General features: G+C 34.6%; 3 protein-coding genes across 6 annotated transcripts; 2 read left to right on the top strand and 1 right to left on the bottom strand.

Annotated features, from left to right (window-relative positions):
- Positions 1-6,919: 6,919 nt before the first annotated feature.
- LOC122576056 (ABC transporter G family member 23) lies at positions 6,920-20,571 on the top strand. Of its 3 annotated transcripts, XM_043745836.1 has the most exons (13): positions 6,920-7,103; positions 7,242-7,449; positions 14,737-14,947; positions 16,459-16,729; positions 17,245-17,667; positions 17,920-18,006; positions 18,089-18,201; positions 18,367-18,755; positions 18,914-19,029; positions 19,105-19,175; positions 19,277-19,365; positions 19,440-19,616; positions 19,687-20,571. In XM_043745836.1, the coding sequence occupies exons 3-13, from the start codon at positions 14,739-14,741 to the stop codon at positions 19,986-19,988; spliced, it is 2,247 nt and encodes a 748-aa protein (XP_043601771.1). In that variant the 5' UTR covers positions 6,920-7,103; positions 7,242-7,449; positions 14,737-14,738; the 3' UTR covers positions 19,989-20,571. The 3 variants fall into 3 exon arrangements, with proteins under 3 accessions (XP_043601771.1, XP_043601770.1, XP_043601773.1); XM_043745835.1 differs by having other exon boundaries at positions 6,920-7,449; XM_043745838.1 differs by lacking the exons at positions 6,920-7,103; positions 7,242-7,449 and adding an exon at positions 14,533-14,669.
- LOC122576059 (DNA excision repair protein ERCC-1) lies at positions 20,550-21,993 on the bottom strand. Of its 2 annotated transcripts, none has more exons than XM_043745847.1 (6): positions 21,854-21,993; positions 21,644-21,774; positions 21,458-21,567; positions 21,175-21,369; positions 20,916-21,101; positions 20,550-20,851 (listed from the first exon to the last, which is right to left on the bottom strand). In XM_043745847.1, exons 2-6 carry the CDS (start codon positions 21,711-21,713, stop codon positions 20,648-20,650), a joined length of 765 nt encoding a protein of 254 aa, XP_043601782.1. In that variant the 5' UTR covers positions 21,714-21,774; positions 21,854-21,993; the 3' UTR covers positions 20,550-20,647. The 2 variants fall into 2 exon arrangements, with proteins under 2 accessions (XP_043601782.1, XP_043601783.1); XM_043745848.1 differs by having other exon boundaries at positions 21,644-21,739.
- A 376-nt stretch (positions 21,994-22,369) lies between these two features.
- LOC122576057 (STAM-binding protein) lies at positions 22,370-25,986 on the top strand. Its single transcript, XM_043745839.1, has 8 exons — positions 22,370-22,515; positions 22,632-22,730; positions 22,815-23,036; positions 23,491-23,676; positions 23,758-24,055; positions 24,150-24,262; positions 24,337-24,439; positions 24,517-25,986. Exons 1-8 carry the CDS (start codon positions 22,370-22,372, stop codon positions 24,580-24,582), a joined length of 1,233 nt encoding a protein of 410 aa, XP_043601774.1. The 3' UTR covers positions 24,583-25,986.
- Positions 25,987-27,819: the final 1,833 nt, after the last annotated feature.

The following is a 27,819-nucleotide window of genomic DNA, read 5'->3' as shown; positions in this document are numbered from 1 at the left end:
ATCGAAGGTGCATTTTTATGTCTGTTTGAGATATATAAATAAGAGCCAAAGAAATATATTTCATACGTGTAATGTTATTGAATGATTTTTATCTACACGATCTAACGATAGGATTTTACATAATATGCTTGTAATTGCAGCACTAAAAACTCACTTCAACTTATAACGAACAACTTGATTAACAAGAAACGAAGTGTATTAGATCGAGTTCACAGAAAAATTACAGACGACAGGGAATAAATTTTTCCAATTATTTTCTATACGAGATCCGCCTGATCAATATCAGCGATTTTGATGTACATTGTTAAGCGATGTTTTTCAGTTTCAACACAAGTATCAAATATGACAATCCTCATAATTACCATGTATAAAGCTACAAATACAAGTAAAAATGATAGTGAACTGTGGAGTCGATAGGATTGATCGCGCGTCTACTGAATTTTCCAAAATAATTTCTTAAGTACCAGCCCGACAAAAATATATTGTTTTTCACTTATTTTCGCATGTAGAATCATCCGATCGGTTATGTCACATTACACAGCGTACCTTGCAGGCACAGAAGCGTCTCTTCTACTAACAGAAATAAAGACGACCTTAACTTCTCATCGATGTGAAATTTTTTCTACAGTTCTTAACATTGCAATTTGTAGTCGATTGAAAACTGGTCAACTCTTGTTCGAAACAGCTTCCGTCCGATTATGTCGGAAGTGCACTCTGTAAATGAAATTCTAATGTGAATAAAATCAGCACGTGAAAGTTTAATTTGTCTTGATTCCTGCTACGCTTTACTTCCTTGGATGAACAAATCAAGCGCTAAAATTTCTATATCAACAAAAAGAATAGAAAATTGCAAAGAAAAGCTATCGAGCGTTATATTTAATAGGAAACACTGATATATTCAGAAATTTCTAATCGCACGATCAAGATAGATGGATTATAAATCGAGTTTGACTCATCGGACAACGTTTCCGAGCAAACAGCAGCTGTTTCTTTCAAGGTCACACCAGTAATTCACATCGTCTGCAAGCACGCTAATCGCATTAGAGTCTTTCAATCGAACCATTTCCTTGGTAAACCATATAAAGCGAACCTACTGCACTCTCCTTCCTCGTATTCTGCGTCTTTCGTGCGTCTCGTATTCTTTAGAATCAAAGTTCAAAGCGTATCGACCACCACGTTGCACGACGGAAATGCACGCGATCGTTGTATATCATTAAATTGTAGATCTTTATGCAACTGCATATTTTTGTGGAAAATTTAGAATAAAATCGAATTTGATCGATACAACTGCGTATTCCGTTCTTTCTTATAAGGAATGCCCTCCAAAGCAATGATCGAGATTTTTAACTAAATCAATTTGACTTGCGTCGTTCGTGATTTTTATTCGCTATAGTGTGGCTACATATGTGCTACGTGTCGTAGGTAAGGAAACTAATTTAATATCGAGCCTCTTCTTGTGTTCCGACGATTTTTAATTAATTCAGTCCAACCATTCGATATTACAATTCCATATTCTAAAATCAATGAATTAATCTAACAAGAATTACGTAAGAATCGTCGAGTTCTTCTCGACGCAAACAAACAGATTTCACGAAATTGCCATTTTCCTGCACGCTGAAGAGTCTTCTTGCAGGTCAATCGTGCACGTCTTGTCCACTGAACTAAAATTACTAAGACTAAAAACCAAATCTGTTCAGTTCTTGCCATCGGCGACGTCACAAATCGCGGATTTTGTCATGCAATTGCCTACACGTGCTGGCGTGATCGCGCGAGTATCACCGAGTTTTGCAATTTCGCGCATCGAACGAGACTCATTAAGACGTTAAGAAACTAAGCCGAGTGTTACACGAATGTTTCGATGCAATCGACATAGAACGTAAGTAAATTGCGCGTGTCGCAATCAGATTTCCGAGTCTCCTGCCGAAGGACAGCGAGCCGAGCACCCTGAATGGCGGTCTATTTAGTCCACCAAAAAGACTACGTCTGATGGTCATAAATCATATTTTAACTGCAGCTGCTACGCGAATATGGAAATAAGCGTCCGTTCGGCCCATTGAACGAAGTCAAACTGCTAGTGGAAAGATTTGATCGTTCGTAGTTACGTCGTTACACGGTAGGATAAATCGTAAAAGAAAGAACAAGACGAAAGTGGCGCGATTTGCCAAGTCTGTCGGAATGTTCTTATTTTTCGTTCTCTCATGGCGATTAATATCGTCCGGAACGTCGATTGCAAACTTCTCGATCGATCTGATGTTACCGTAACGCGTAAAATCGCAATTACAAAGACGAAAGTAACGCGAAACCTACGATCGCGAGGAGACTCCACGATAAAGAGATACATTTGGTTGTGACATTAAAAATAAAGAAACGAATGTTGCAATTACGCTTGCAGCGGAGAATGATATTGAATGACAATTCTGAAGAATATTAACATTGAATCGGTGATTAAAAAACGATTATAGCTGAATGAATAAAACTCGGACAATGTGAAAACATTTTCTAAGACCTATGAACAGCGCGGAACGCACCGTAAGACGAAGGAAAGGTCGTACGATCAATAATTCATTTCCATTGGCGATTTCGCATAACACGCAACGATTATCTGCATCCGAGTTGCCGACCCATTCAGTTCGTTCGTGAGAAACCATTTCGAGGAAGTAAAACAGGTCGACGTGGAAAAATTCTTTGCAGGTATTACGAGCCTACTGTTCCCGACAGTAGATGAAGGCTAACGCTTGTCAAATTCAACTCGTGCTTCTCGCTTTATCGTCGACCAAAAGACACCGAAGGGTGTCGCGCATTCTCGAAATATATCGTTCAATTAAGAAAGATGTAAACAAAATAAACGACGAATAGTGGATATTGTTAAATGCTTGGAAATTTGCAAGAGAGAAGATATTTATTACTTTTACGTTTCTACGATACTGGATTAATAATATCCACTATTTTTATATTTCTGCGCGTTATTAATAGTTATTAATGTTATTGATAGTGATTTACAAAGCGACGACCTCGCCGATTTCAAGGTCATTGAAATACATCGTCAAAATCAACATTCGGGGCTACTTTTCCTTACACGTACGTATAACTGCAGCTCCACTTTAATTTCCGAGATATATTAACAAAAATATATCCCGTACAAGTGTTTTTGTACTATATCGTACTTTGTCTGTGACAAGACATACTTCACAATACACACACAAAGTTCTAATGTCGTTTACCTGCGTATTAAACGGCCGCATTTCTATCTAGCCTAATCGATTGACTCATCTTTTACTAAATTGGCGTTGATTTAAACCGTTGGATTAAATTGCGGCTGAGGCAACGAAACCAGATTTATGATAACATACCATAATTGTTGAGCATCGAATATATTTACAACCATTCGTGTTAAGATTTGTAGTGTATTATCGTTATTAAATAATGCCAGAGCTGTGTGATATGTATCGTAGAATATCTCGGACCAATAACATAACTAACGATATGCCATACATTATTACTAGTTTGAAGATCGATGTGACTGCTTATTTTTCGTTAAAAATTCTCGCTGATGGTTCCCTTTCCGAGAAATTTGTCTCGTGCATAATCTGCGAATGCTCAACTGATACAGCCACTATTTTGTGTAAATTTATACAACTTTTTTATGTAACTGTTGAAACGTTACAGTAGTTACTGAGCTATTTGTATATTATATAGATTATTTTGGCAATAAAACACTTTTTTAGAAAATGAAGAGATACGTACCATACGTGGTATATAGTATCAAATGTATTTTTGCTACTATTTTGGAAACCAAGGACGAGCGTCGGTTATTTGTGCAGGGAGCATGCTGTCCGTGAATGTATCTCGACGTCAGAAGAACCGATGAGGTCATCCGCTTTGTAAATAATTAGCATAGTATTGACTTTGTTGCTCCTCGACAAATGGCAAATATTAAAATAGCATGTGTATAAAGATGCTATTTTTTTCTTTTGTTAAATCGACACATCCGTCGAACAACGGTACTGTAACTACGTACAATGATTGAGATGCACAGCGTGAATAGAAAGGAATCTCATAACTCGAGTTCCAAGCCCGCGAACGTGAATATCAAATTTCGACGGTATTCAAACGAAACGTTGGAATTTGCGCTCATGAATCTTGTTTCCGTCCAGGTAATGTCACCTTGGTATTTCTTGACAATAACTATGATTGCGCATATCGTTACTGCCTAGGAGACACCAAAGTAACCTTCAGTCGAGTTCAAACTGGCACTGGGCACTTAGCATCTTCTTTTGCTCATGAATAATAATATGGAAATGTCGTAATTGATTGCAGCGAACAGAAAAGAGTTTTATTTTACATGAACATCGACTTTTAACGAATGGGAAATTAAATCCTCCAAGTTGTTCGAAACTTATATACCAATTTCGGTCTCGTTGCGACGAACGATAGGATTTTCAAAGTTTTAATAAAGCGTGAAACTAAAACGAGGAATCGAAGATTAAAGAAATTCTTTGGTGATAAGATGAAGTCGACTGATCCGACCTGCTGTAACATTAATTTTGCCAAAAGTGTCTAACGTAACAGTTTTTATACCGGTAGAAAGGAAGGAATTTAAAACGTGGTTCTTAATGGCTTTCACTTTGTTTCTGCAAGTATGTTAAATGTTGATATTAACGAATATTGAGTTGTCTAATAAGAAGCACAATTTATGCCTGCTACGAAACATATATGTGTATAATTACAAATGATTGTGTTATCATAGAGTAATTAAGCTTATTCGGTGCAGGCAAATAAAAATCCGACACGATATGTAAATAACTTGGAGAATTGCAGTGAATATTAACATTCTCACGCTGTGACTCACGTTCCCTGATTCATCCAATTCGCTGTAACGTGTAACATCGTAGGAAATTCTAAAAGATTTCGAAAGAAACTTTCGAAACAAGTTTAGTGCTATATTTAGTAGCTGTGTGTTTCTATTAGCAAAAAGAAATAAAATTCTTAGTGAGAACTCGATCCGTTTATTACGTATAAATCTGAAATCTCTAAGACGAAGTTTCGAGACTTCGATCAAACGCGTATGAATGTAACGTGCGAATATCTGTAACGCTGAGATTGTGAATAAATTATTAGATGTAAAAAAAAAAGAAAAAGAACGATATGTAGACTGTGAAACGAATCTCCATCCAGATTTTCATATTTGCAAAAATTTATATTTACATTAATAACCACTCGTTTAGCAATACTCGTAGAATAAGTAGAATGAGACACTGCAAAATTCCTACTGGACGTTTAAACTCAAACGACTTGATCGTAGAAACTTAAAAGACTGATGTCAAATCAAATTAAATAATGTCTTGTCACTGGTGAAATGGACTCAGGTTGCACGAATTCATGTAACCCGACTAACCCAAACGAGTTTTAAGAAACTGAAAAGAAACAGAAAGCTGCAAGTTTGCTAATAATTGGTAAATAGTTGGTAAATCGTTGGCCTGATTTCTATTCCAATTTCACTCAGCTTGTCCCAAACGTTCGGAGTTTCCTTCACAATGAAATTCCATTTTCGCGAATTCGTGTTCGAACAAGGACGCACGAAAATCTTGTTGAACTTCTCGGTGATTTGAACGCCTGTATAGAACAGCTCGATGCCCGTGCACTTACTATTTACACAATCGACGTTCAGACACACACACACACACTTCGTCGAAAGTAAATAATTCGCGAATTATGTATCGTGGCAATCTTTCGCGATTATGCAAGTTATCGTTACTTTGTTATGGTACGTGTGCGGAAAATGTATGAACCACTTCGATTTCACCGAGTTTTCCAAGGTTTGGTACGAGAATTTTGCAAACCTCGCTATACTGTTACTGGAACATAAATTTTGTTCTACTTTGCATCTTATTATAAAGGATGTATGTATATGAATATAAAATTTGTGATCTTTGGATTGAAATATTCCAGGATTCTAGTATTGCAATCAGTTACGTAGATTGCAGGTAATTAAGGGATAAGTTTAAACTATAATCTTCTGTTTCTTAGTTTGAAATGGAAACATTTTATAGAATTATAGTTTCTTTCTAGAAGGAGCAATTTTTCGTTCAGAAAAACAGCAAAAATTTGTTCCATAAAGATTCTAACATTAGAGATCGAACGGAGAATAACATAATAAACTTACATTGCTATGATAGCATCGATAAGGTGATTTATCGAATATTTCAACCGGCAACATAAAATACCAGCCTCTTACAATTGGACACAAACCTGCGGAACCTTCAAACACTTCGAAAAAGCGATACAACTTCAACTGGTTCAAGAAGACCAATCCGGCAATATCTGCGTTAAAACCTCTTCAGGGAAGCTCAACGATGAGTGCCTGGCAGCACGAAGAACACACCTGAATCTTAAGATTCGAGTCGTGAGCGCAGAAATTCAGAGTCGCTGAATCCTGAACCATGAGCTGCAAATACCGAACATTGAACTCTGAAGTTCACTCAACTCTGATCTTTGCATTTCAAGCTTCGACTTCTGCATTTTGAATTTGGAATTTCCTAGACTTTGAACTCCAAGGTTTAAGATCAATTCTAAGATCAATCCCGCGCTCTTGAAATTTTAATGTCTGAAATCCGCTCCCTCGACTCTAAACTCTGAATCTCGCATTTCGGAATCGAAATCACAAGACCTGAAGCCTATAGCCTGAAGACTGTAGCTTGAAGATTAAACGCGTCGTTGAGATCGCAAAAAAATGTAGCTGCGGATAAAAACACGGCCAGGCAAAGACAGTGGTTCGTTTCTAAGAAAATTCTTCAACCCGCGAATACGTGGTTGGACGCGTGCATTTGTAATAACCCGGGACCCGCGATTGCCCCCACTGCAAACTGGTCTGGCCGCTACCGTGGCGGTAAACACCACTCCGACGTGTTGCACAAGCATTTGATTCTCTGCTCTGTAGCCAACCGAGTTAGTCCTCAGTGGTACTGCGGCCAGGCCACTCTTCCATCGCGTTACCTGTTTCCTGGTTGCCATTTCTCGACCGGCAACCACTCGCGCGACTCAAAACTCCTCCGACCAATTTGCAAGGAATTTTCGAGCAAGAAGTGACAGTAAGGAAAATCGTGGTTCGTTCGAGAGTCTTTCTTAATCTGTGTGGAGAAACGCTAGGTGAAGGGGAAACCAAGCTTCCGGGAGCATCGTTGGCACTGGGGGAAACAGCAGAATGTTCTAACGAGAAAAACAATTTATCTGCCTTGTTCCAGCTGATATCTACTTTAATATTGAAAGTGATTGAAAGATATCGTCGCAAGTCAGTGGTGACATTTGCTGGATACGGAAATTTTCGAATACGATGGAGTTGCCAATGAACGATCGAACCGTGCGATGCAATTGAGTCGAGATATCGGTACGGTACTCGTTGTTCGCTGTTGAGGAAGCTGCTATTCGTCGTTGCCGGAGTACGCGTCGCAGGTTAGTGGTTAGCTGTGAGACGAACGTATGAAAAGCAAGAACAGGGAAAGGTGATTTGATCACAGATTACAGGTGCTGCATCATTCGAACTAGAATAGATATTGCATCGTTATAGATTGTCGATATCATTTGGAATAGTATCGATCAACTATTGAAAGTCAAGTTCGTGTGGAAGTCTTACTTTAAATTTTATACATAGCGTGGCAAGTAACGAAAGGAAGTCTTTTAACATGCACGCGTTTTCGTTTGCTAGGTTTGCTAGGATTTTGCTAGGATTGTATAATGTGAGAATATAAAGTGGGGAAATTATATTAAGTTTCGCTTATGAAATTTCATGCAAAGATAATTTGATTCGTATAAAAAATATTAATCCCGTGTACTCCGCGTTGACCTTGCTCCAACGATTAACGAGCTGTTAATTGCGATCATTCGTTTATTAGCTGCTAATTAAACGATAATTCCTTAATTAATATCGAATATCATATTTTCTTTATGCGAAGAGATGGAAATCGCATTTAAAAAGTTCAACCAGAATTTACTACTGACGTATATACAGCTGACGAAAACTTGAAGCCATTAGCTTTTCTTTCCTTCTTTTAGTTTATAGTCTTTTATTTTAAACTGTTCGAAGCGTATGTCGAAATTTATGCTTTTGTTTATAGATTGCAGCAAACATTACACAATTACATCCTATATTATTCCGCGATATGCTCAATAAATGATTAATGAAAGTATATTACTAAAACATAATGGTAATGATGTAATTGAAACTATCGAAACATAATTATGCCAGAATTATTGTTATCCTAACGCAGAAGATGAAATGACAATAACATTTTAAAGCCCATTAAGAAGAAAAATTTTCCAGCCCAGAGAAAAGCAATTTAAAGGGAGTAAAATGAAGTACAAAATCTTTGCAAGCATAATCAGAACAGAAACATACAATCGTAATTAACGTAATTCTATTGCGTCCAAATAAAAAAAAATATCTGTATATCGTAACACGTGAATTTGAGAGTAATGGAAAGATTTTCGAGTAGACCAATCCAGTCGCATCAACTTTGAAAACGTCATTCTTCAAATTTCGAATACATTACGAACAAAAGAGAATATGAAGAATATGAGCACGCGGGATGATATCATTGTTGACACATGTCATGTGTATTAAGGACGACAATTACCATAATATTGACATTATGTTAATGTTACATGTTAGTACAAACCTAATTACTAATGTGGTACTAAAAACCTAAATGGTAATGAAACCTGAGAATTTCTAAAGGAAATATTAAGTTTCGAATGTAATAATCGGTTCGAATTCCTGCATATTTGATACTACAAAACATCAGCAAAATTGTAACCTTCAGTGGAGCTAAAACAAAGTACAATTCTGTACAATATGACGAAATCATCGGAGAACATAATGTTTCATAACTGTTTTTAATACACATTTCGTTTCACATTCTTAGTACACATTTCACGACAATTTAGATTGCAATCAGTCTCGGTTTAATTAAGCCTCGTAATTTAAATTGCATCAAATAACCTAGAGGCATACGTAGATAGCGTTAATGTAATGCTATAGCAATTACGAACAAACATGATCGTAAATTGAACATTTAAGAGAGATTAGAGTAGAAATGAAAAAAATATAGTACATCTCTGCAAGTATTTTTTTTTCGGTTAATCTGTTAAACAAATAAATTATTATCGAATAGTACAATATAACGTACAATACGTTTCAAAACACGTGTACAATTTTAGTGGTAAATTCAATATACAAAAATGGGTAGCAATAGACTCTACATAGATGTTCTGAAATTTCTAAAATATTTATTTCATTTGTATATTTCACTGATGTTGAATTCTATTGTCTCTTCTATTGCCTTTTCGAATCCAATAATTAGACTTTCGATAGGACTTCGATAATCATCAAAGCTCAATCCTTTTCTATTTATCTTACGAGTTTTAGTAAATTGAAATTCTCTTAACAATTACTTCGTCACTAGTCTAAATGACTTCATTTTCATTATTTCAAATTAGCATTTTAATGCAAGTTATCTGTAATTATACGTTATTAAACTCACGTATTTAACTTCATCGTAATGTTTGCGTCGGCCGATCGAGTTCTTGGAAAACTTAAGATCGTTTACGCACGCACGTTTTGCGTGAAGGTCGTTTTCACTGTCGAATGACATTTAATTATGCGAATTAACCATTTCTGTGTAGAAATAGACCAGAACAAGATTACAATCTGGACGAAATTTCGATCATAATTCCATTGATCGTATTCCACTCGTTCTTTCAATCATATTTGACAAACGCATATTACACCAAGTATAATGTAGTAGCAAATACATGCTAAACGAAAAAGTAAAGAATTGTTAGCTTTTCCTAATAATTATTTATTCATAATTTGACAATTACCTGTTGCTGAGAAATCCGGAATTTATTCTGCCAACAGTTACATAAATTCCATCGCAGGACTGGAATAAAAAAGTCAAAGAATGGAATTTTTTCATTTTCCCCAAATTTTCCACATATTCGTGGCGTTAAGATATTTCACTGTCTTCCACGATGAGTATTTCTTCAGATATCTCTGTTTCCCTACCGACAACATATTGAGAAAGATGCGCTTATCTAAACTTACGTCTAATCACTTTCCATTTCTTTGTACCTTCGCGTGGACAGCTCTTCTTCAATGAACTTGCACGTCTACTATGAACTCGAGGATATTTACCAATCTGCTTCACGCTTGTCTCTTTTCCCACGTCCGGTTGTTTACATGCTTGCAATATGTAGCCAACATGTCCTTGTTAGTTTTCCATAAAATATGAAAAGTTACTTCCTCAAGCTTTTGTTGAACGATTAATCGTCGTTCTTGTATTTCATGATTTTCCAACTCTCTTTACCCGAAGAAAGGTTCTCAACCGTGAACGAATATAAGAAGGATAAAATTCTAATTATAAATACTATTGCGCAACGCATTATTGCATAAGTTACAAAAACTGTAGCTCGCATGTAAACGTATTTCAAAAGCTATGCATATAGAATGTTCCGCTAAAAGAGAAATGTACGATTTCACAAAAATGAAAGACACGGCCACATGTCAAACTTAATCGGCACGATCTACTTCGCAGGTTTACGCTTTTAAAAATTCTAATGAAGTATCAATATAATTTATAGCTTGACGAAGTAAGACTTGCAGGAACCATTATTCTACGTGCTTATCACGATGTTATGTAGAAATATTTTTATAGAGCAACGATCGGCTAGCTTTGACTACTCGACAGATCACAGAAACTGAATATAAAGTAATCAATTGATTTCTCAGATGATGAATTATAACAGAAGAAATAATATATCGTAGGACGAAGAGAAAGACGTTCCTCGTTCCTGTGCTGGAAGAGTGAACATTTGAAAATTTCCAAATTCTTCGCATAAGGAAGACTATAAGTTAACAACCAAATACGACAGAAGATACGATATAGTTTGATAAAAGTAGTAGCCCTTTTGCGTAGACGTGATGATTTTATACGTAATCTTTCATTTCGTACAACTGTTTGTTTCATCGACGAAATATCATACGTTTAAATCGAACAAAGTTGCGTCATATTTGTTAATACCAGGTAACTTTATTGAGGTCGGTCTGAATGAATTTCACGGTGATCAAGTTTCTCCGTCGTAGCTTCTTGCAATTTCTGGCCAAGCGTATCCGGCAAATCTTCCAGGCGAAAATACGTTGATCAGGCGGAATTGGCCGATTTCGCAAACCGTGTTACGTTGTACTGTCAATCAGAATTTTAGTTGCACAGAAAAGAAGAAGAAAACGAACCAAGCGTGGCTCTTAAGTAGAGCCACGATGCAAATGGATTAATAGTCCATTTAGTGGAATCCTGCGAAAGAACCTGCGTAGAAAGGTCGTGACGATAGCCGAGGCAATGGAGAATCCTTCGTACATAATCGACGAGGTCTTTCGTTTCGTGATTCGTGAGTGATGCAACGCGTGTAACAAACTCGCTCTCACTTAACTCCGGCTGGTCCAGCCAGCCGAAGAAAGTTCAATCGGACTTTCGTTCCCGCGCGTTTTCTTCGATTTTGTCGACGGCCGCGTCTCAACGTCCTCGAACGTTCACCCGATCCGATACGCGTGTCTCATTCTTTCGCTTTCTTCACGCTTTTTACCGTCTTTCTTTTTCCTTTTCGACAACCATCGCGTTGTGCAATTTCGGCTCCGAGAACTGGCCGTTGTCCAGTCGAACGGATTTTTTCAGGGACGCGACACGATTTTAGAGCGATCCAAGCTGAGCTAAGAGGACAGACGATGAACGCGAGCCATACGCCGTTTAACAAAAGTTTGGAAGCTTCATCATTCTCGAAGCAAAAAAGTCTACCTTCGTAGTTTGTCAATTTCCTACGGATTTTAGTCTCGAATAATTTGGCAAAATAAAATTTACCTATACAAGGCTTCAGTTTTTTAGAACATGCGTTTGGGTAATTTCGTTGCGTATACCGATGACTCACTAGGGTATTTAAATACTTGCTGAAAGAATCTTTTGGCAGTGTTTTTATTAGTGCTGTTACGTAAATTATTTTGCCGAATTTCCATACGAGGTATCATCCTCTATCTACTTGCACGATACTTTCGTCTACACTTTTATGATAGTGGAATTTATACGAGCCAATACAAAATTTATTACTTACGTAAATATTAACCCTTTAGCTATGGCAGTGTGCTCCGTCGGAGTGACGCCGTTGTACGGGCCACCGTGCCACCGGAATAGCGCTACTCAACGGAGCACTGCGACGAAAAGCGTGCATACGTTGCCCGTAGGTAAACTGGTGCTCGGACTTACGTCTTTCGGTGCAGCCTCGTCATTATCCGGATCGTACGATTCTTTAAGTGTTGTACAACAACATATTTGGAGATTTTGCAATTATTATCAATAAAAATATATTTAACAATTAAAAATTACACTTTACAATAAGAAATTAAAATTCTCAATAATTTAATTCGCCGTGATATATTTCGAAGCAGGGGGTTTTTACATTCATACGCAGTTTCGCGTACAAACATCGCGGGGCTCATGGTCAAGTGGTATCCGGCGGACGTCGTCTATAGACGACGCTCGTCCACACAGGTCATCTCGCGGACGTCGTCTATAGGCGACACTCGTCCACACAGGTCGTCACGCGGATGTCGCCTATAGACGACGCTCGTAGCGAAAGGGTTAATGATAAAAACTTTCAGAATTCGTAGGGTCCCATTTCTTCGCGACGATCACGTTGAGTTTTGGTTAACAGGACAGTTGAAGGCCTCAGCGTCGTTCAACTGACGACTGGTGCGTATCACCGCGCGCGGTCGGTCGTAGGTGCAGTAAATGACATCCGAATTCTTCATGGACTTTATCGAAAATTTACTGTTCAAAACAATTGGTAGACAATGTTACTTCGCAAACATCGCATACTTTATAAGAAAGAAAAAAAGCAAAAATTATTTAGATTAAAATGGAAATTAAATTTCTCGTGGAATTCTTTAAAATGGTCAATACATAATGGTACATCGCAAATATGGCATTTAAGGACCGTTTCTCTTCGAGTACGTTTAGATAAGCATGCGACGCATCGCTTTAGTTTACATTATAAAATTAGAATATTTCTTAAATTTGAATTTGTTAAATTTAATTAAGATTCACGGTACTTACTCACAGCGACAGTTAAAAAGATTTTCACAACAAAAGTAGGACTTGTTTAGAAAATAATAAACTGATATAGGCGAGATGCTGACAAACGGGTCAAACGTGATCTCTCACATCCGAAGAATGCTTAGCGACTGAAATAAAATGCAGTCACAGCGCGCATAATAATCCGCACTTGGTGATAGAAGAAAGTCGTCCGATTGCGTAATAATCCGCGCTTGCTAATAGAAGAAGGTTGCAGCGCGTGGATTAACTCGCGCTTGGTGATAGAAAACAGTTGCAGCGCACGGATTAATCCGCACTTGGATGCAAATGGTTAACAATCTCCGCGATAAGCGAAAAAAGATGTTTTTCAATGTTGACTTCGTTGAACAATTTACGAATCGATTTGGAAAATCCGACGATCGTATACGAAGTTGTCGATTTTTACATTTATGAGATACATTTATGACACCTTTCTAGCGATATAGTTGTCATTATCGTACTATATTTATCGTGTAATATCCTTCGTATTGTGTGATATTGTCGCTATAGTGATCTGTCTATCTGACTATAAGAAATCAACGCTGTAGATATTGACAATAAGTGGCATGATTTTACTAAATTTCAGTATCGATGAATTTGTTACGTTAACTTGAAAAATTATACATTTTTCTCTGGTAATTTCCACGTTACTTGAGTCATGCGATATTGTTAAAATCTTGCCTGATGATTCACAGGTAGAAAAAGAGAATACTAATTTTCGTTGCGCATCGTTTAATCCGTTGTGAAAATTTTGTTACGTTTCTAACGCTCCTGGCTGCCACACTAATGATTCGAATAGATTTTGTTTGAAGGCGTTTGGAACTGTAACGTTGAACAGGTTGCTCTGTACAAACATGGCAGTGCACGTGGTACAGAAACAGGTACAGAAGCTAGATGTAACTGTAATTAATCACTTTTACCTGTTGTTGCCTCTTACTCAGCTGTTATTTCAACTAGGAAACAGCTAAAACCTTCTCAAACTTGTCGAAATAATTCTATTAATCATGCGAAACGATTTAATCGTAATATACTCGCTGTGTAATATCGAGCCTCGTCATTTTCTAGCATAATTATAGCGTGAAACACGTACTGCTAAAAAAACGTATTAGAAAAAACGCTGAAAATGAATAACAAATTAAAAGTACAAATGTATACGCAAATAATTCTTTCCTTGTTTGTTAACGCTATATATTTAAAACAGTATACATCATTGAAATTAAATCCGCAAATAGCTCGAATCAGGCGTGTTTTTAAATAAAGGGAATATCAATTTTGCGACGAAGAATCTTCATTCCATGTAATCTGTACCAACGTCGTTATCGATAAATTGCATCAGTATTTTGCGCGCGTTTTAAAAATTCTCTTAAAAATAACGATGATTGGAAATTGTTGACCGATAGTATGCAGTGTCGAGTCATTTTCATAGTGGCTGCAGCAAAATACGGTCGATTTTAAGCATTCCTTTTAGTCAGCCAACGATCAGAACGCAAACGTATGGTGCGTGAAATGGTTCATCGATTATGAATCACTTTCACGGAAATACTAACTATTTCCTCTGTCGTAGAAATGGAGGACGCCAGCAGTCCGTCAAGCGCACTGCCCGCTTCCTTGGAACTGAAAACCCGAAGACCTCCGCTTCAAACGCAATCCTCCACTCTGGATACGAAAAAGAGGCAAGCGGTGTACGTGAGGAGAGCCTACAAAAAGTATGGCTCCAAGAATAACCCGAATATTATTCTGGATGGGCTGAATATGACCGTACCGAAAGGCACGATGTAAGTTTCCTAATTAACTCTTTCTTCTTCAAAATTCAAATCTACCATTTCTCTTCTTATTTTCATTTACATCTCATTTTCTTTTGCACGAGTTAACGCAACAAGGTGAATGATCTCGTGAATTGATCGACAGAAACAGTAACATTTTTATCGAACGAAAGACGATTTCACCTTATATTTAATTTTCCCATATATAAAATTCAACGCTAAGTGAATCAACTCTACGCCACTCGGGTATTAATTCTGGCTGTCCCAGTTATAACTGCGCATATGCTAAAATATCAGAATATAAAGGTGTGTCTAGCGCTGTGGGGCGTTTGATAATATTAGACAAATCGGTGACGTTGAATTTCCTTGTTCTTCATCTTCGCGATCACTGAACGAAAACATTGAGTTAGTTGGTTTAGTCGATTGAGGCGTGATGAGGTAATTCACAATTGAGACAATATAGGAGAGGCTCGAGTCTCGTCTCTTTATATATTTGCTGAACTTTTTCACGAAACTTTAGTGATTGCTTTGTTGGAAACTTTGAAGAGGAAATAGTAGATCGGCAAAGATGTGCTAATATTTGATCATGAAATATCGTTGTTAAGGAATGTACGATGTAAGATCTTGTAATAAGTAAGTGGGATTTTCTTGCCCAGCCTGTTCGTCTACACTGCTACGTGTTCGCTGCTGCCCTTTGATCGTTCTCGTCCGAGACATGCAATTTAATCGCGTTGTTTTTTATTACAAATCAAATTAATATTTAAGACATTCTCCACACACTATGTTTACGTATAACAAAATTACAGCCAGATATTTTCTTGTCTTTCTGAATAATGAGGCAGTTATTTATGCAGACAACAAGGTTGTTATCGTGTGACCATTGAAACAAAGTGTAAGATGTTAAGATATTGTGGATATATCTTAGATAGAAAAATGATCGTCAATTGCTGAAGTCAGAAAGAAATTGACGTTTTCTACGTCATAATAATTGTAACCTACCTTGTTTTTTATATGACGCTGCCATTATACCTAATGACACGATATAAAAATCATGCAGCTAATCTTGTAATAGCATTCCTAGATTGACGCGCTTAAAAACAATGCAAATAGCTTTACTACACTAGCAGCTAGTAATACACGAAAACAAAGATATATTATTTATTCAATAACAAGGTAGAAAATTGATAAATATATTACGTCTGATGAAAAAATTCGTACACATTCCTTTTGCAATATTCGTTAAATGGCTATCGCTAAACCACGAATTTTTATGAGAAACTTGGAGATACAGGATGCACGTGATAAGCAAAAATGTATGAAATACATGGTTAATAAATAATAAATAGTAAAATTAGTGAATCTCCACAAATATTCCGTCTGCATATTTGTCAGCATTGGGAAATTTCGAAGTATTTATTACATAATTGATATACAATCACAGGCTGTGATAAATCATTTATTACATAAAATAAAAATTAATTAGCAGCGATAAAATGACTAATAACAATTATATTCGTTTCCAGATACGGTCTGCTCGGTGCAAGCGGTTGCGGAAAGACCACATTGCTCTCTTGCATCGTGGGTCGAAGGCGTCTGAATTCCGGTGAGATCTGGGTACTCGGTGGTCGACCAGGCTCCAAAGGATCAGGTGTTCCTGGTCCACGAGTGGGTTATATGCCGCAAGAAATCGCATTGTACGGCGAATTCTCTATAAAGGAAACGTTCATATACTTCGGTTGGTGCGCTGGTATGACCACGGAGCAAGTGCAGGAGAAGCTACAGTTTCTTATAAAGGCATGATCCGATCATTTCAATCGAAATAATATTAATAGCGCGTAATGACGTAGATATTTAAGACGAGTAAAAAAAGGGAGGAAAGAAAAAAGCCGGATGATTATAAGACAAATATGACGTTGCTCTGTTTTTGTCCAAATAGGATGATTAATTGATTCGCTGTAACACGCTCGTTTACGTAATACGATGATCAAGCAAAACCGTTTAACCGTTTAATGCAAATAAATAATTAGTGCATATATTATTTCCATATATTCCGTATCTTATTAGATAAACTTTTTAGAAAATTGATTATTCACGGTTCTCGTAATATTCTAAAATATTCAAAAGTTTGGTACGCCAAACTCACAGAAAGCTTAACCCACCGCTTTATAATTGCCAATATTATTTTTAACATGTGCCTCTTTCTAGAAATTAAAGAACTAAGAGAATCGTATTTTCGTACAAAATTAAGACACATGGCGAATAACTTTTCGGACACGAGAAGAAATATTTTACGCGAGTCGTTTGAACAGTTTTTGCAGCTGCCAACAGCAAATCGTTTCGTGAAGAACTTGTCAGGTGGTCAGCAGAGACGAGTCTCTTTCGCCGCGGCTCTTCTGGCTGATCCAGAGTTGATGATCCTGGACGAACCCACAGTGGGCGTAGATCCTGTATTACGACAGAATATTTGGGACCATCTTGTCGATCTGACAAAGAACAGCAATAAAACCATTATAATCACCACCCATTATATCGAAGAAACGAGACAGGCTGGTATCATTGGTTTGATGAGGAGTGGTAGACTATTGGCTGAAGAATCACCGACGAGGCTAATGGAGATGCACAACGTGGATACCCTGGAGGATGTATTTTTAAAGCTGAGCAGAAGGCAAAATATGGGTCTTCGAAGGAGAAGCAGCATCCTCAGCAGTGTTACTGGTGTTCCTCCTGAAGGTGTACGTTTTTATATTTGTTTGTTAATTCCGACCTTTAATCTTTTTATCAATTCTTTATGAATCCCGATTTGTACCTTTTTCTAGCTTCGTTTCGTATACTTCGTTTCGAGTAATACATTATCTGTTTTTATCAAATTCAAAAAAATGAATTTTTGTAGATTATTAATGAGTTTCTTTTAAGTGAACGTCCCGACAGTTTTTCTATATATTTTCTAGAATTGATATTTTATATACGTTTATGTTCTCTTTTAGAACGTAGATGACGAAATGAGCGGTGAATTTGGCGACAACGTCAGTGTTTCTAGTCGAAGGAAAAGCATCGTCATCGATCATTTCAATGTACGTTTTAAATTCTTGTCTCGTTGATTAAGTATTATATATCGTTTCTTATTTAACATTAAATAACATTATTTTAATACAGGTGTCAGATTTGCCACCAGAAGATGAATGTCACGGAAAGTCCAGGATGGTCAATCCGATGCACATGAAGGCTCTTATATGGAAGAACTTCCTGTGGATGTGGCGAAATGTAGGGTGAGTAAAAGTAAAATTGTAACTAAATTAACACGTTACATAAAATAGAATTGCTTCTTGAAATTTAGAAAATTACAAAGTTTGAGAGAAAGAGGGGAAGTTGCTAATCAAGAAACAAAAAGAATGAAATAAAATTTCAATATATTTTATATTTGTTCTTTTCAGCATGATTATGTTTATCATCGGTCTGCCAGTCGTTCAAATCCTTCTGTTCTGTCTCTCCATCGGTAAAGATCCGGAAGGCTTGAAACTGGCTGTAATGAATCACGAATTAAACAGCAGCAACGTGGCACATTGTATGCCATCAGAAGGCTGTAATTGGACTTTGTTAAGTTGTCGATTTTTAGAACAATTAGATAAAAGACAGGTGGACACTATACTATATGACACCGAAGACGCTGCTAGAGATGCTGTTAAAAGTGGCTATGCTTGGGGTGCCATAATATTTCCCTGGAATTACACGCATTCCTTGGAAGCGAGAATAAAGTATGGAAAAGATGCCGACGACTGGGATATAGATTACTCTAACATGGAAATCGTCATGGATATGTCTAGTGAGTTTACTATTAGAATTTTCAAATAATTTCTAAAATTTTATCTCATCAGTTTTTTTTTTTTTTTAAATCTATGACTCTAAATGATGTAATCAAATAAGCGGTTATTCATAAAGTTTCATAAAAGAGAGAGAATTTATTTTTTCTTTTTCTCTTAGATCAGCAAATTGGGTATCTTCTTCAAAAAAAGATTTATAATTCGTTTCAAGCATTTGCTCAGGAAGCGACAATTGCTTGCAATTACAGCGAAAAACTATCAACTATACCGGTTGATGTAAGTTGATAATTTAAAAAAGAAATGGCAAGAAATAGTAAGAATTTATAACAACATACGTTTCTCGATTTGCAGTTTAGAAAACCAATATATGGTCCCATGGATCCAAATTTCACCGACTTTGCAGCACCAGGTGTTATTTTAACGTGAGCGTTTATGATTAAATATTTTCTATTTGATTAATATCATCTTGAAAACTTTATATTTCCTTAACTTTATTTATTCGATGAAAATTTTCATATTACAGAATAATCTTTTTCTTGTCGGTTGCATTGACTTCCGGTTCCATGTTGTTAGAAAGAAACGAAGGTCTTCTCGAAAGAAGTTTAGTTTCTGGTAAATGAAAAGCTATCAAGTATATACATAAAAGTAACCAGAGTAAAAATTATAGTTGATTTTTCTATCGACAGGTCTCACTGGAACGGAAATTCTTTTCGCACAAGTTATAACTCAATTCACGATAATGGCAGGCCAAACGATAATGGTTCTAATAGTTTCGTTCGCAATATTTAATATCACGTGCGAAGGTAATATCGGTTTGATCGGCCTACTGACTGTCCTCACTGGATTGTGTGGAATGTGTTTCGGTATGAATCATTTTAATAAGCGTAATAACTATTATTACTATTCATTTATTCAACTAAACTTAATCTTTAGGATTCGTTATTGCATGTTGCTCTGAAAACGAAAGAACCGCGACTTACCTTGCGATGGGTGCTTTTCTACCCATTGTGATGTTGTGTGGAATAATCTGGCCTATCGAAGGAATGCATAAAGTATTAAAAATTCTTAGTTATACGATGCCTCTAACAATGAGCACAGAATCAATGAGAGCCATACTAGCTAGGGGATGGTCAATGTCGCGCTCTACGGTTCACAATGGTTTCATCGCTACGCTTTGTTGGATATGCGTGTTTATGACTCTATCGATATTATTGCTCAAATTCAAGAAAGGATAAGGATCTCTAATTAAGTTATAGATCGAACATTATACTGGATATTGTATGAGTGAATATATCTTATAGTGCAAGATTTACTGTATAAAATATACAGCATTTGATGATTGATTCGTTGAATGATACAAGAGGAATATAAATAAAAGATACATTGAGGGTACATACTTTTTGTTGCTCAACACGGTTACGTTATATTTATTACATACATATATATACTTCATATGTACTTCAATACTACTACAAAATTGTGATTGTATTGTTTTTACGATGTAATTGTAAGTAGACGTAAAGAAAGCGTGAAATTGTAGTTGTATAATCTTTTCATAATATCAGAATCACTGATATATAGAATAACCAATGACCTCTTTTTCTGTAAGTGATAGTAATACATTTTCTTAATATCGTAGCAAAACAACAGCGTGAATTGTAGTTTTTATTTTTATATCATTGTATATCAAAAAATGTATTCTATGATATACAAATGTACATACGATCGTATTAGAAAAATGTTACATGGAAGGTAAACAATGTACAATAAAAAAGTACATAATAAAAGTCAATAAATATTTTATAAAAGAATATAAAAGATTTTATTCCGAATAATCTTACAGAACATCGGAGTTACACTTATTTACACGTATAAAGTCATATCCTATTTATTCTTATTTTACAGACTTTGAAGGACGTAAAAATTGTTCATGCAACGTTTTATGGATTCTTTCTGCTTTTTGTATCCCAACACCAGGACAAAGAGCAAGTATATTTGATGGTGCCTGTACCAGATCGCTTAATGTACCAAAGGTTGATAAAAGAGTTGTGGCATCTGTTTTATTGACTGATCGAATTGTTGTCAAAGCATTCATTAACTGAAAGAATACATATATACAGAAAAAATTTGTAATTCTCAAATTAATTATAGTATGCATATACCTTTTGATATGGTGCTGTATCACTTCGTTCCATTATTGCATCAGGTGGCTTATTTTCATAAATCTTGTATGTTTCAATAATTTTGCCTGCATCTTCTGCATTCCAGGCCAGCATTAGTGTTAAATCTGCCAGAATGCAAATTCTTGTTAAATGTTTCAAAGCATGATGAGGCTCTGCCACATCTACCTGTAATATTTTACCACTACATTTATAATATAATCATATGCTATTAGATATAATAACAATAATTAAAATGAACCTGTACTAAAAGCACTCTTAAGTTATACATGTTTCCTAAGGCCTTCAAGCGTTCATGAATATAGTCAGGATTAAGTTGATGATAACGTATCGATAAGAAAAGAGCACAAGTAGTTTTTCCCATAACATAATCTGGTACAATTTCAGAAAATTCCCAAGGAACGTTAGTTATAAATTTCAATAATGGATTTCCTTTCTAAAATTAGATTATATATGTACAAAAATAAGCAATACATTATATTATATAATATTATAAAATACTAAAAAATCTTATATTATCGTACTTGTTTTAAACTGACTAACAATGTATTAAATTTTGAGGCACTTGTGTCTTTAGAAGGACCAGGTAATGGTTCACTGAAAAATTCTGATTTCTTTAATTCGCTAAATGCACCTGTGTACAAAATATTAATATTGTTAATGTAAATATATCAGATTTATATTAAAATAATAATAACATAGTAACTCACTTTGGAAAGAATCAACCCTAGCTTGTTTAGGTGGAGAAATTTCATCATTGTTTTTATCTTTGTCTTCCATTATATGTATCTATTTATTTACTTCCACTTCAAAAAACAATATTATTCATGAATTAAAAATCCTTTAAGAATATGCAATAATATAATAATTGTATATGAATTATAGTAAACATGCTTGAAGATACACATATAGGTTATTACCCTAGTAAACAATATGATGATAAAACAACAATAATGGATTGTTTATTGACAATAAATTTTTACTTTATGCAACAACGATATTGATAATCAGATAATATATAACAATAAATTGATATTATTATTATAAATTATCACTAAAGTAATTAAACGTCTTTCATGCTATAAACGTGTCATACATATCCGCTGTTTAGAGGTTTTCCATTAAAAATCTTTATCTACGTATTAAATTAACAATTGCTACACCAATAACTACCAAAACAAATAATAGTAATTTTTATTTTTCCATTGGTAACACTGACAATTGATAACATTTGATGACTGATGACATATTAGTTTGACGTATTTTTCTAATCAACTCAATCGCTATTTTGATTATATATTCTTGTTAATATATTAGAATTAAAATGGGGTAAATGTTTATGTATATTTTAAAACTACGAGGATCCACTTATAGTAAATCTTTTCAGATGTAATAAAGAATTAATATATTGACTAAACGTAACCTAAAATTTTTAAATGAGCAAGGAAACGTCAGAGATCAAAAGTGTCAGTGCCAAACATCCTTGGAAGAATGTTGGCATATCAGATCCACGAGCACGGTTGAAGAATCTCTCGGATTATGCTTCCACAGTAGAAATGGACCGTAACATTCCACCTCAAAGGTACCAGGCCCTATTATAATTGTTTTTCATACATCATTGTTGCAACCTGTTGAAAAATACATTTTTAAGTTCAATTAAATAATTCTAACACTATTAATCTGTTGAATCCTTTTCAGATATTATCGTTCTGGTGTAGAGATGATTAGGATGGCAGATATGTGCATGAAAGATAATAATCTTGAATATGCATATATTTTATACGTCAAATTCATAACGTAAGCTATGTTATTTTAAATACAATATGTAGCTTATGATAATTTAAGACATTCAATTTATTTTTTAAAAATGTATTATTACAGGATTTTTGTTGAAAAAATAAGAAATCATCCACAATTTGACACAGTATCATTAAAAGATAAGGAGCATAATCAACAAACATTACGTAAAGTACTTCCTAAGGCTGAAGAATTAAAGAAACAATTATTAGAACAATATCAAACAGAATTAAATAAATATCTGGAAGATGTAAAAGAAAGAGAAAAAATTGAAAAGGAAAGACTGAAACAAGAAGAATTAGAAAAGTACTTTATAATATTTTATAAATTATACAGGGTGAGTCATCTAAGGCTAGAATCAGAAATATTGACCCTTCTCAAACCGCGACAAAAATGATGGAGAAGAGATGAATCTGAGAATCAAAAGACATTCTGATATTTCTGTATGAAATCTGTTGGTAAGCAAGCACATCGTGGGATTTTTTTTCTTGTAATTTGTATGAATTACTTCACAAGCATTCATCTATAGATAGTAGAGAAAAATACCAGATCTAAACTAATGGATTCTTGTATAAATAATCAAATACTTTTTATAAGGTATAATGAACTATATCAAATGTTTTCAAAAAATATATGATTCATTTTTTTAATATAATTAACCATTTCAAAAATATTTTAGGTCCTAGCCTTAGGTGACTCAGCCTATATATTTATATTTATAGATATGTATAATGATTATGAACATATAATATTTGTCTAGGTTGAGAGAAGAGGAAGAAAGAAAGAACAAATTAGCTGCATTAGCAGCTGTTAAAGCAGCAGAAGCTGCTATGGTTGCAAGTGTAACATCTCCTGAAGATGCCAAGCTTAAAAAAATTTCCAGTATACCATCAAGACCATTAGTAAGTCCATCTAGTGATATAACTGCACAAACATCTAAAGAAAAGTAAGTATAATGTAAAAAGAAATTGAATTTTTATAGTAATTTACAAATAATATTAAATTATATAATTGTATTTTTTAATAGACCCACTATAGATCGCTCAACAAAACCTTCTTTGCTTTGTGACAGTTTTACTTTAAGAGACATAGTACTGCCAACTAAATTAATGCAAAACTTCCTCATGTTGGCATTCTCTAACACCATGAATAATAAAGAAACTTGTGGTATATTAGCAGGCAAATTAGAAAGAAATAAATTAGTTGTTACTCATTTATTAATTCCTGAACAAACTGGATCCCCAGATTCCTGTGTAACGTATAATGAAGAAGATATATTTGATTATCAGGATCAACATAATTTGATTACTCTTGGATGGATACATGTATGTAATATTTGAATTTAAAGTAAAATTATCATTGAAAACAACATCTGAACTGGGTGAATTTGCAAATAGAAAAAATAATTGTACTTCGCAGACACATCCTACACAGACTGCCTTTCTATCTAGTGTTGATCTTCATACACATTGTGCATATCAACTTATGATGGCTGAAGCCATTGCCATTGTTTGTGCTCCTAAATATGATGAGTAAGTAAAAGAAAAAATATCTGAATGTATAAAAAAAGGAGTTTTTTTTAACTCAATATATTTCTTTACTTTAGAACAGGATTTTTCATTCTGACTCCAGAATATGGATTAGAATTTATTGCCAATTGCAGAGAAACTGGATTTCATCCACATCCAACAGATCCTCCACTATACATGGTAATTATTCTAAATGACTTTAATGCAGATTGTGTAAATATAATCTGTTACATACGTTCAAAAGAATATTTTTTCAGAAAGCAAAACACTGTAAGTTGGATGTAACTGCAGTGATAGAAGTAGTGGACCTAAGAAGAAAATGACATCTTTTAGATGTGTATACACATTTTTGCATATGTATATACTTTGATGTATACAACTATTGTATAACAAGTTATGTATTTAACTATCAAATACGTTATAAGTGGAAGAAATGAAAAATTGCAGACATTTTAGCTTAAAGAACATAAGAATTTAGCAGTTGCAAGGCTTTCAATATTTTTATGAAAAAGCATTTAATATATTAAAAATCTTTGATATATTTGAAGTAAAATCGTGCATTTAAAATCGGTAGAATAAAATAACGCAATATTTAATTGGTAAATTATAGTAGATTACACAAAGAACTTTATATAATTTAAGAATTTTCAATAATTAATGATTAGAAATTATTTTGACTGAAAATAAGCATTATCGTTAACAGATAGTATTAACATTTTCATTTTACGAGTATCAAAGAATTTTCAACCTCATATAATGAAAATAAGACATTTATTTACGTATAATTTATATAAAAATAGAATATTTAAGATAGTGTGATACAAATGTGCTTCTATTACTTTTTCATAATATTTATATTTATTTACTCAAGTAATATATTGTGTGCCGGAAAATAAATGTATAACAAAAATTTTTATAAACATTAGCAGTGCGCGAAATGTGTGTATAAGTTTACGTGCCTTTCATGGAAAAATAATGGTGTTCATAACCTCATGTGTTAACCACATGAAGTATGTAACGTTCAATTGTAGATATTGCACGATATCATCGAATAACATTATTTATGATTGGATCATTCAATGAAATCGTATCGTTACGTAAAATCGTAATCGAAAGATCAATAAATTGCATTGACACACTGTGCTAGTCATAACCTAATATACCGAGCTTGTTATGAAATATGTTGGTACACTAAATCGATATATCAACCTTGTGCGATGCTTCACTTTATGTACTCTATAATACGATATTGTATTTAAAAATTGTATAGTACCAATAGATGCTGTGTTAATTGATATCGATATAAAATATTTGTACTAGTAGGTGCCTGAGATAACTTTTGTGTACTTAAATGTTTAATTACACGCTTACGTATTGTTTATGAGACTATATATTTCCGTCTCATAAACGTGCAATATTTTGTACATATAAACAACTATCTCCATCTACTTACTAACAATTTTTTTTTACGACCTGATAATGTAACTACCAACTTTTATTATACTGGAAAATATTTTAATTGCCAAATCGTGATTGAACGCGTGCTACACAGTGAGGGACGTAAATCCTAATTAGCATAAAAGATAATTTAGAACATTAGTCTACGTTCGTACCAAAAAAATTGATGAAGGCTAAGTCCGAATATTATAATTATAAAGTAGTTGAATGTTAGTAAAGAACTGTATATTCCGCAAGATAAGAAATAAATTATAAATTAATATAATAAATCTAATTTTCCGTTGTTTATGATGGTCAGTTTTTGTCTACGAAACGAAAGATTTTCACAAAGAGGACTCGTTTATCTTCTTTATGATTTTTGTGCTCATTGTTCGAGAACATTCATTGAATGCGATTATTTGTCGTTGAGAGAGCATAAAGAAATTATTTACCAGGAAAGAAAGAAAAAAAAGAAGAAGGAGTAGAAGAAAATTATTCACGGCCAGGATACGGAATTCTAAAGAGAACCTATTGTAGGTATACGCGAGTACCTCGTGAGAATGCTTCTCGCCATTCACCTCTCCTCGCGTATATCGAATTACTCGCGTTGAAGGGTTTCGCGCTTTGCAGGGTTTTATCGACGGCAGGGTCAATCTATTTTTACGTGGAAGCTTATGTGTTCTTCGTTTTACCGTTTACAGACTGAGTATAAATCACGTTACGTGTAAGCATTTTCTTCATGCACGCTTCTTTACCTATGGAAATTTCACTTCTCACAGACAACTCCTTAACCATTATTTTCCGTTTACTGACGTATTAACACATCCTGCGCAAGAAATTCATCAACCGTTGCTATTTACAATCTCGATAATTAAATAAGAATTAGTTTATTAGAGAGTATGATTACATCAATATACGAGCCAATGGCATGCGACTGTCGCTCTAAACTTTTTTCTTGACCTCGAATTTTATGGTCAGTGTTATAGGAATGAATCTGATATTAATTATGCAAAAATATCAAACATATGTATATTCTCACATGACTTTAAAAAAATAATAAAATAACGAATTATCAAGCAGATTATTGATTTCTTTGAAGAATAAAGAACATTTGTTAATCACTGGAATCGAACTTCTACAAAGCTATGCATTTTAATAAAGATGTATGAGTTTTAGTGGTCCAAAGGTATCGTTCCGAAATAACATATGTACGTATGTTTTAACCATTCACTATACCGTAACTACGAGTCGAAGTATAACGTTTACCACAATACTAAAATGACTATGTTCAGCTAAAAGCGTTTAATTTTATCTTGCATTCTTGATTTTATCCGTCACATATAGTGGGATTAAAAAGGTATCATAGTTCAATGCAAGGAATCCTGTTCACGGAATCTTCGACGTTTGCAAATTTTGCTTAATTCTAATACGTTTGTGTTTTAGATTCTTCAAATAAGGTTATAATACTATAACGTTTAATAATATGAAATCACAAAACGATTACCGTCTCATAAATATTTCTTCTTACTGCTATTCATAAAACAATCATACAATTTACTTATTTACTTCTCGAACACCCTATATATAACGCTGTGGAACTTCCAAGGTAGCAGCTATTTCACAGAACAATGCGGTTGTTTACTATAGATAATTTTCCAACTACATAGAACAGTGTGGAATCGGACTTTAAATTTTTATGATCCTCCTAGAGATAATTCAATATATACGTAACTACTTGAAATTGCGTTGAATAGATCTACAAAATTAAGTTGGGAAAATGTTGAATCCAGCAGAAGGAGAATTAATCAGCCTGTGGATAAACAAGGAGAGAACATAAGCAGGTACGTATATAACGGCCTCGTGCCTTTCAAGTTTATTCGATGACGTATAAAATCCCACAGGGTAAAACGCCTGTGACGTACTCATGTATACGCGCGTACGATTTCCTCTACTTAAGCTTGTTGTTACCGGTTTTTACAGTAGAATATCGATTAGATGCATATCGAGCAGTGAGAATTTCAGTATACGTCAATGTATTCTGGGAATATTGGCAGGTAATGTATTGTAACGCTAAAAATCAACTTACCATTATCTTAATAGCCGGTATTCATTCAGGATTCAGA

This window comes from Bombus pyrosoma, linkage group LG15 (assembly GCF_014825855.1).
Source record: "Bombus pyrosoma isolate SC7728 linkage group LG15, ASM1482585v1, whole genome shotgun sequence".
NCBI lineage: Eukaryota > Metazoa > Arthropoda > Insecta > Hymenoptera > Apidae > Bombus > Bombus pyrosoma.
The sequence above is the reverse complement of the archived record's forward strand: the minus strand, read 5'-3'. Positions and strand labels throughout refer to the sequence as shown.